We start from the raw sequence: 9,478 nt of genomic DNA, 5'->3' as shown, positions 1-9,478 counted from the left end.
AGAGAGCTGTGAGTGGGAGTGCAGAGAGGGATAGACAGACAGACAGAGAGAGAGACACACACACACAAACACACACACAGAGAAACACACACACACACAGACAGAGAGAGGGAGGAGATAATGAGCAGTAGTGGAGGAGTGTCTGTTCCAGAGTTCAGTTTGCACTCAGCAGCTCTCCGTCCAGCAGTCTGTCTCTCAGTCTGTCTCTCAGTCCAGCAGTCTGTCTCTCAGTCTGTCTCTCAGTCCAGCAGTCTGTCTCTCAATCTGTCTCTCCGTCCAGCAGTCTGTCTCTCCGTCTGTCTCTCCGTCTGTCTCTCCGTCCAGCAGTCTGTCTCTCAGTCTGTCTCTCAGTCTGTCCCTCAGTCTGTCTCTCCGTCTGTCTCTCCGTCTCTGTCTGTCTCTCTCAGAATGGACCAGGTTCATTATGGATTATTGATTCTTGTGTTTCTGCTGCAGATGGACTGTTTACCCTCCGTTTACATCACTGACAACTCAGGTGAGACCCACTACTGCTAAAACTACAGTACTACTGCTAAAACTACAGTACTACTGCTAAAACTACAATACTGCTGCTAAAACTACAGTACTGCTGCTGCTAAAACTACAGTACTACTGCTAAAACTACAGTACTGCTGCTGCTAAAACTACAATCCTACTGCTGCTAAAACTACAGTACTACTGCTGCTTAACCTACAGTACTATTACTGCTAAAACTACAGTACTACTGCTAAAACTACAGTACTGCTGCTGCTAAAACTACAGTACTACTGCTGCTAAAACTACAGTACTGCTGCTGCTAAAACTACAGTACTACTGCTGCTAAAACTACAGTACTGCTGCTAAAACTACAGTACTACTGCTAGAACTACAGTACTACTGCAACTCATACTGTCAACTAGAATACTACTGCAACTCATACTGTCAACTAGAATACTACTGCAACTCATACTGTCAACTAGAGTACTACTACAACTCTTACTGTCAACTAGAGTACTACTACTACTCCTACTGTCAGCGTGTTCTCTGTGGATCACCGCTGGTTTGGGACTGGTTACAGGTAAAAGTCCTGCATTCAAAAGTTGTACTGCAAGTTAAAGTATGAAAGTATCAGCATCAAAATATATTTAAAGTACTGAAAGTAAAGTACTCGTGCAGAATGTCTCATTTCAGCATCATTTATTTATGAATAAACTCTAAATATTGATGCATTGATGTGTTCCGTAATGTTGCAGCCTGTAAAGGTAACTCAGTCTATAATAGTTGATATTAGTATATTTAGTTTTAATAATCTGAGTCTGCAGTAACTGAGCTGAGTTGGTAGAAGACTTTGGTGCACGTGTTTGGTGAAAGGTTTATGAACATGTTTTTATTATTACTATTATAACTATTATTATAACCATATCTGTGTCTACACGTTGGGAAAGCTACATCAGTTCATCAGCTTCATGTTTACATTACAAGTTACTTTAAAGGACTTCTTACTTCTCCATCCGTGGTGAAGAGACTGATATTAATAGATCCACTTCTGGGTTTTATTCATCAATATCAGATCACATATACTGTGTAATAACCTGAGTTTCCCTCGACTTCCTCCAGTCACAGCACCCCCCCTGAGAGACATTTTTAAAGTAGTATACTAAAACGTTTTCACTGTCTCTTACAATTTTCATCACAACATATAAAACACAGAATACATTGCAACTTTTATCACAGGTTTTAACAAAAGCTGCCACAAATCATGCATTTTGGGGCGCAACAATCTGGAAAACAGGCGGTAAAATCCTGGGGGGACTTCTGAAGTATCCCTCTTAACCCCCCTCTGACCTCAGGACCATATTCTGCTGTCCAACAGGGCCAACAGGGCACCTGTCATGTCTCTTAAAAAACTTCAAAACATGAGACCAAAGCCCTTTAAATGGGTGATAACTTCCTCTGGTTACCTGTAAGTAGTACCGGTTCTTACAGTAGTACAAGATACAGAGTTTATTTGGGATATTTCAGCTGCAAAACCAATTTATCTTGAATATGAAACAGACTCTAACCTGCTGCATTATAAAAGTATCAATGTTTACAGTAATGTACTTTTATATTTAATATGAACACATAAAGTTAGACTGTGCAGACTCTGGAGTCAGAGAGTTTGGAGACATTTCATTCAGATATCTGAAGAGACAGAGGAACTCTGGACAGTTTCTCTCCCGCCAAAATAAAAGCCTAACTTTGGAGCATTATTTAACCCCCGTCCCAACCCCTAGCGTGACACAGTTAGTCCCAACGCCAGTGTTTTCTCTCGGTTTGGGGAAGACTTAGGTGCACGTATTTGGCGGGGGGGTTAGGCGTACTTCCTCAAGAAAATGTGACTTTTTTCTATGAGTAAAATAAGCATATTGTTCATCATTTTGGACCGTTATTAACTCCATATCTGTGTCTCAAATGTTGGAGAAACCACAGCAGATAAAACAGAACACTCCACCTCTAGCGTGCCCAGTAGAGCATGCGCCCCCTGTAGGCCGAGTCCTTGGCAGTGGCCCGGGTTTGAATCTGCCCTGCGTCTCTTTGCTGCACGTCTCTGAGTGTGGGAGGAGTCAGGAGAAAGAAGGGGTCTCCTCATGGTCCTGGTCTGAGTCTGTGAGGAGTCAGGAGAGAGAAGGGGTCTCCCTGTGGTCCTGGTCTGTGTGAGAGGAGTCAGGAGAGAGAAGGGGTCGCCCTGTGGTCCTGGTCTGAGTCTCAAAGGAGTCAGGAGGGAGAAGGGGTCGCCCTGTGGTCCTGGTCTGAGACTGAGGGGAGTCAGGAGAGAGAAGGGGTCACCCTGTGGTCCTGGTCTGAGTCTGTGAGGAGTCAGGAGAGAGAAGGAGTCCCCGTGGTCCTGGTCTGAGTCTGGGAGGAGTCAGGAGAGAGAAGGGGTCACCCTGTGGTCCTAGTCTGAGTCTGTGAGGAGTCAGGAGAGAGAAGGGGTCTCCCTGTGGTCCTGGTCTGAGTCTGAGAGGAGACAGGAGAGAGAAGGGGTCTCCTCATGGTCCTGGTCTGAGTCTGTGAGGAGTCAGGAGAGAGAAGGGGTCAACCTGTGGTCCTGGTCTGAGTTTGTGAGGAGTCAGGAGAGAGAAGGAGTCCCCGTGGTCCTAGTCTGTGTCTGTGAGGAGTCAGGAGAGAGAAGGGGTCGCCCTGTGGTCCTGGTCTGAGTCTCAGAGGAGTCAGGAGGGATAAGGGGTCCCCCTGTGGCCCTGGTCTGAGTCTGTGAGGAGTCAGGAGAGAGAAGGGGTCTCCTTGTGGTCCTGGTCCTGGACTGAGAGGAGTCAGGAGAGTCCTGTGTGCTGCAGCAGATGGAAACTGTTTCTGTTTCTGACTCACAGAATTTTCCTCTCCACGTTTTCCCATAAATCTTTGTGTTTATGCGTGTCTGGCGTTTGAGGAATGCGGAGGATTCAGATCACATTTCATCATACTGAGTGTGTGTGTGTGTGTGTGTGTGTGTGTGTGTGTGTGTGTGTGTGTGTGTGTGTGTGTGTGTGTGTGTGTGTGTGTGTGTGTGTGTGTGTGTGTGTGTGTGTGTGTGTGTGTGTGTGTGTGTGTGTGTGTGTGTGTGGATGTGTGTGTGTTGTGTGTGTGGTGTGTGTTGTGTCTGTGACCATTGACCTCCGCCTCCTTTTTCCTGTGAAACTACCACAGATATACTGCTTTGTTCTGACTCTCACACACACACACACACACACACATACACAAGAACACATACACACACACACACACACACACACACATACACAAGAACACATACACACACACACACACACACACACACACAGTGATTTAAGGGTTAGCGAGCTGCGTCTCTGAGACCTAAAGTGAAACCAGAACCTCCAGGTTCTGTTCCAGCGAGAAGAAAACTTTGCTTCAAACCACTCTGGCTTCATAACAACTTTAATAACTGAAGGAAAACTCCATTCTGCTGCTTTTAGTTCTTAAACCAGCCATAGATAGATAGTCTGTTTCATGGCCAGATACACGCACAAATACAAAAACATAACTTACAGTACAGGCCAAAAGTTTGGACACACCTTCTCATTCAATGAGTTTCCTTTTTATTTTCATGACTATTTACATTGTAGATTCTCACTGAAGGCATCAAAACTATGAATGAACACATATGGAATTATGTACTTAACAAAAAAGTGTGAAATAACTGAAAACATGTCTTATATTTTAGATTCTTCAAAGTAGCCACCCTTTGCTTTTTTTGATAACTCTGCAAACCCTTGGTGTTCTCTCAATGAGCTTCATGAGGTAGTCACCTGAAATGGTTTTACCTTCACAGGTGTGCTTTGTCAGGGTTCATTAGTGGAAGTTGTTCCCTTATTAATAAAAAAGCAAAGGGTGGCTACTTTGAAGAATCTAAAATATAAGACATGTTTTCAGTTATTTCACACTTTTTTGTTAAGTACATAATTCCATATATGTTCATTCATAGTTTTGATGACTTCAGTGAGAATCTACAATGTAAATAGTCATGAAAATAAAAAGGAAACACGTTGAATGAGAAGGTGTGTCCAAACTTTTGGCCTGTACTGTATATCACTGGAGCGTTCGTCATGCAAGAGAGACGATAAAAACTAAAGTTGTCATGTTGACAGCTAGCTAGACTGTCTGTCTGTCTGTCTGTCTGTCTGTCTGTCTGTCTGTCTGTCTAACAGCTAGCTAGACAATCTGAGTTTTCCGTTGCACGACTAAAACTACTTTGAACGTCCACATGTTCCACCAAAACAAGTTCCCTCCTGAGACTATTTAGCAGAGGAACCGTGGCTCTGTCCGGAGCTTAGCCCCGCCCACGATGATTGTGATTGGTTTAAATAAATGCCAATAAACCAGAGCTCGTTGTTCTCCCATCCAGGAATGCTGTGTGGACTAGACAGACCCTCTTCCACAGCGCTGTGGAGGAAGGTCTGTCTATAAGAGACTATTTGAACCGAGACCTTTAACTAATGAACTAATGATCTAATGATCTAATGAACTAATGAGCTAATGAACTAATGATCTAATGAGCTAATGAGCTAATGAGCTAATGATCTAATGAGCTAATGAACTAATGATCTAATGATCTAATGAACTAATGAGCTAATGAACTAATGATCTAATGAGCTAATGATCTAATGAGCTAATGAGCTAATGAGCTAATGATCTAATGATCTAATGAGCTAATGAGCTAATGAGCTAATGAGCTAATGATCTAATGAGCTAATGAGCTAATGATCTAATGAGCTAATGAACTAATGATCTAATGATCTAATGATCTAATGAACTAATGAGCTAATGAACTAATGATCTAATGATCTAATGAACTAATGAGCTAATGAACTAATGATCTAATGAGCTAATGATCTAATGAGCTAATGAGCTAATGAGCTAATGAACTAATGATCTAATGAACTAATGAACTAGGCTAATGAACTAATGATCTAATTGATCTTTTCTATCTCAGATTCTCTCCATCAGGTTCTGTCAGAGTTCGCTGTCGTTCGTCCAATCAGACCCCCCCCACCGGGGGCGGCGTTCCCGCCCCCTTCCCGCCCGCGAGAAAAAAAAAGCCCCCCCCCCCCCCGGCGCCCCCGGAGGGCCCCCCCCCGGAGGCCCCGCCACTGTCGGTCCTCCCTCCTTTTTTTTGAGTGGGGGCCTGCGTGTTCTACAATCGACGGTGCTTACGGCGGCTGCAGCTGATTCTGCGTCCCAACGCGCGCCTCGTGGCCCCCGCTGCCTCCGTGGAGTGGTGGGAGGAGTCAGGGCGCAAACGCTCGCAGCCAATCACAGACACCGGCTGCTTCTACAGCGGAGAGGTGGCCGACATGGAGGACACGGCTGTCGCCGTTAGCAACTGTGATGGGCTGGTAGGTGACTCTTTTATGTATTACACTGAAAATTAGGCCCTATGTTCCCACATTTTTAAGATTCTTTTCAAAATTAGGCCCTATGTTCCCATATTTCCTTTTTCATAAATTTGTATCAGATTGTAATCCCCCTTTCTCCCAATTTGGTAGCCAATTACACCCAACTTACAACCACAGGGCTGTGGTGACGGCATTGTGGATATGACACATGCCTTTGGTGTGGGAGATGCGATACATCAGTGTGTCCCTGAGCAGGACACTTAACCCCTAGTGTGTGATCTCTGATATATAGCAATTGTAAGTCACTTTGGTAAAAATAAATGATAAAAGCATCAGCTATATGACATGTAATGTAATGTAATATAGTGGGAACATAGGGCTGTGGGACCATAGGGCTGTGGGAACACTGGGCTGTGGGACCATAGGGCTGTGGGACCATAGGGCTGTGGGAACACTGGGCTGTGGGACCATAGGGCTGTGGGACCATTGGGCTGTGGGAACATAGAGCTGTGGGAACATAGAGCTGTGGGAACATAGGGCTGTGGGACCATAGGGCTGTGGGAACATAGAGCTGTGGGACCATTGGGCTGTGGGACCATAGGGCTGTGGGAACATTGGGCTGTGGGAACATAGAGCTGTGGGAAACATAGAGCTGTGGGAACATAGAGCTGTGGGACCATAGGGCTGTGGGAACATAGAGCTGTGGGACCATAGGGCTGTGGGACCATAGGGCTGTGGGACCATAGGGCTGTGGGAACATAGAGCTGTGGGAACATAGGGCTGTGGGAACATAGGGCTGTGGGAACATAGAGCTGTGGGACCATAGGGCTGTGGGAACATAGGGCTGTGGGAACATAGGGCTGTGGGAACATAGGGCTGTGGGAACATAGGGCTGTGGGAACATAGGGCTAACCCCCAGATGGGAATCCAAATGTAAACGTTTTCAAAAAGGTGGCATATTCAAAATAAAATAAAATGATTTGAAATGATTTTATTGTGAAGAAGTCGAGTTGAAGTCAGACCCTCAGAGCCTGGAACCAAACACTGTAAAACGTTTACACTGTAAAAGATTATTACAGTTTTTCTTCACTTCTTCCAGCGGCTGATTAAAGCCAGATGTTCAGGAAAGATGAGAGGCGTTTAAAAACAGAAAGGAAAGAGGATTAAGTTCCTGCTTAAAGCAACAGCCACCATTATACTGATGAGATCAATAACAGCAACAGATCAATACATACAACAGATCAATAAGTCCCTTGGATCAGTTTGTTTAGTGACGCTGAGAGAGACATGCAGAGACTGCAGCCAATACCATGTATGTTCTGCGTCAGAGGAAATAACTCTCCATAATCTATTCAACAAGAGAAACTGGACAGAGCCCAGCGTTCCTCCGTCATTATCAGGGTTAGGAACTGAAGGAAGGGAACTAAAAGACTTTCCTCAGATCTAATGACTCTAGATAGAGAGAGAGAGAGAGAGAGATAGATAGATAGATAGATAGATAGACAGACAGACAGACAGACAGACAGACAGACAGACAGATAGATAGATAGATAGATAGATAGATAGATAGATAGATAGATAGATAGATAGATAGATAGATAGATATTTTATGATCCTCAAGGGGAAATGCAAGGTCCCAGTAGCTTAAAGACATCACACACAACATACACATACATCATAAACTGGATGATAAAATAACAAATCCACATGAATAATATGGACAATATAAGAGAATAATGTAAACATAGTCGTATAAAAACTATAGCAGTGCAAGGATACAGTTTCAAAAAGACAGCATTAAATATGGGCGTTATAAGGGAATAAAGTAGACAGTAGGATAGACACAAATTAACAGTCAATATTAGAGGTTTGAAGTAACAGGGTTACAGCCATTGTTCAAATATTAGTCAGACCTCAGTCCAGGCTGGGGGAGGGAGGGGGGGAGGGGATGTGCGTATGGCTAATATAGCCAGTAGTCAGACTTCATCTTTAAGTTTTGTCTTTAAGCTTTTTGAGTGTTATTTATGTATTGTCTGCTTAAGTTTTTAGACCCAGATATGGAGATAATAACTGTCCAAAATGATGTGAAAAAGAGACCCAAAACTACCACAAAGAGACTCTAAATGACCACAGAGACCAAAACTACCACAAAGAGACTCTAAATGACCACAGAGACCACAACTACCACAAATAGACTCTAAATGACCACAGAGACCACAACTACCACAAAGAGACTCTAAATGACCACAGAGACCCCAAACTACCACAAAGAGACTCTAAATGACCACAGAGACCAAAACTACCACAAAGAGACTCTAAATGAACACAGAGACCAAAACTACCACAAAGAGACTCTAAATGACCACAGAGACCACAACTACCATAACGAGACTCTAAATGAACACAGAGACCAAAACTACCACAAAGAGACTCTAAATGAACACAGAGACCCAAAACTACCAGAAAGAGAGTCTAAATGAGCACAGAGACCCCAAACTACCAGAAAGAGACTCTAAATGAACACAGAGACCACAACTACCACAAAGAGACTCTAAATGACCACAGAGACCACAACTACCACAAAGAGACTCTAAATGAACACAGAGACCACAACTACCACAAAGAGACTCTAAATGACCACAGACACCAAAACTACCATAAAGAGACTCTAAATGAACACAGAGACCACAACTACCACAAAGAGACTCTAAATCAGGGGTCACCAACCTTTTGAAAACTGAGAGCTACTTCATGGGTATTGAGTCATTAATGAGGGCTACCAGTTTGATACACTCTTCTGAAATAACAAATGTGCTCAGTTTGCCTTTAGTCATATATGATTATTAATGATTAATGATACTCATCTATGTGAAGACACTGATCATGTTAATGATTTCTCACAATAATTATCAACAATGATTAACAAGGTGGGAAACAGATAATATCAATATTCAATTTTCATTTTTAGAACAGGCCCGAGGGGCTCCTCATGTGGTCCTTGGCGGCTACCTGGTGCCGCGGGCACCGCGTTGGTGACCCCTGCTCTAAATGACCACAGAGACCAAAACTACCACAAAGAGACTCTAAATGACCACAGAGACCACAACTACCACAAATAGACTCTAAATGACCACAGAGACCACAACTACCACAAAGAGACTCTAAATGACCACAGAGACCCCAAACTACCAGAAATAGACTCTAAATGACCACAGAGACCACAACTACCACAAAGAGACTCTAAATGACCACAGAGACCACAACTACCACAAAGAGACTCTAAATGAACACAGAGACCACAACTACCACAAAGAGACTCTACTGTAAATGACCACAGAGACCAAAACTACCATAAAGAGACTCTAAATGAACACAGAGACCACAACTACCACAAAGAGACTCTAAATGACCACAGAGACCACAACTACCACAAAGAGACTCTAAATGAACACAGAGACCACAACTACCACAAAGAGACTCTAATTGACCACAGAGACCACAACTACCACAAAGAGACTCTAAATGAACACAGAGACCAAAACTACCACAAAGAGATGCTAAATGACCACAGAGACCCAAAACTACCACAAAGAGACTCTAAATGA

The 9,478-nt window shown here is 43.5% G+C and overlaps 1 protein-coding gene across 1 annotated transcript in view; it reads left to right on the top strand.

Moving 5' to 3' along the window:
• The first annotated feature begins 334 nt into the window (after window positions 1-334).
• Window positions 335-9,478, top strand: part of LOC120544212 (A disintegrin and metalloproteinase with thrombospondin motifs 2-like) — a 54,842-nt gene continuing 45,698 nt past the window's right edge. The window contains 3 exon segments of the mRNA XM_039777828.1: window positions 335-496; window positions 5,471-5,550; window positions 5,553-5,873. Of these exon segments, the coding sequence (XP_039633762.1) occupies window positions 409-496; window positions 5,471-5,550; window positions 5,553-5,873 (489 nt within the window). The 5' untranslated portion in view covers window positions 335-408.

This window comes from Perca fluviatilis, chromosome 16 (genome assembly GCF_010015445.1).
Source record: "Perca fluviatilis chromosome 16, GENO_Pfluv_1.0, whole genome shotgun sequence".
Lineage (NCBI taxonomy): Eukaryota > Metazoa > Chordata > Actinopteri > Perciformes > Percidae > Perca > Perca fluviatilis.
The sequence above is the reverse complement of the archived record's forward strand: the minus strand, read 5'-3'. Positions and strand labels throughout refer to the sequence as shown.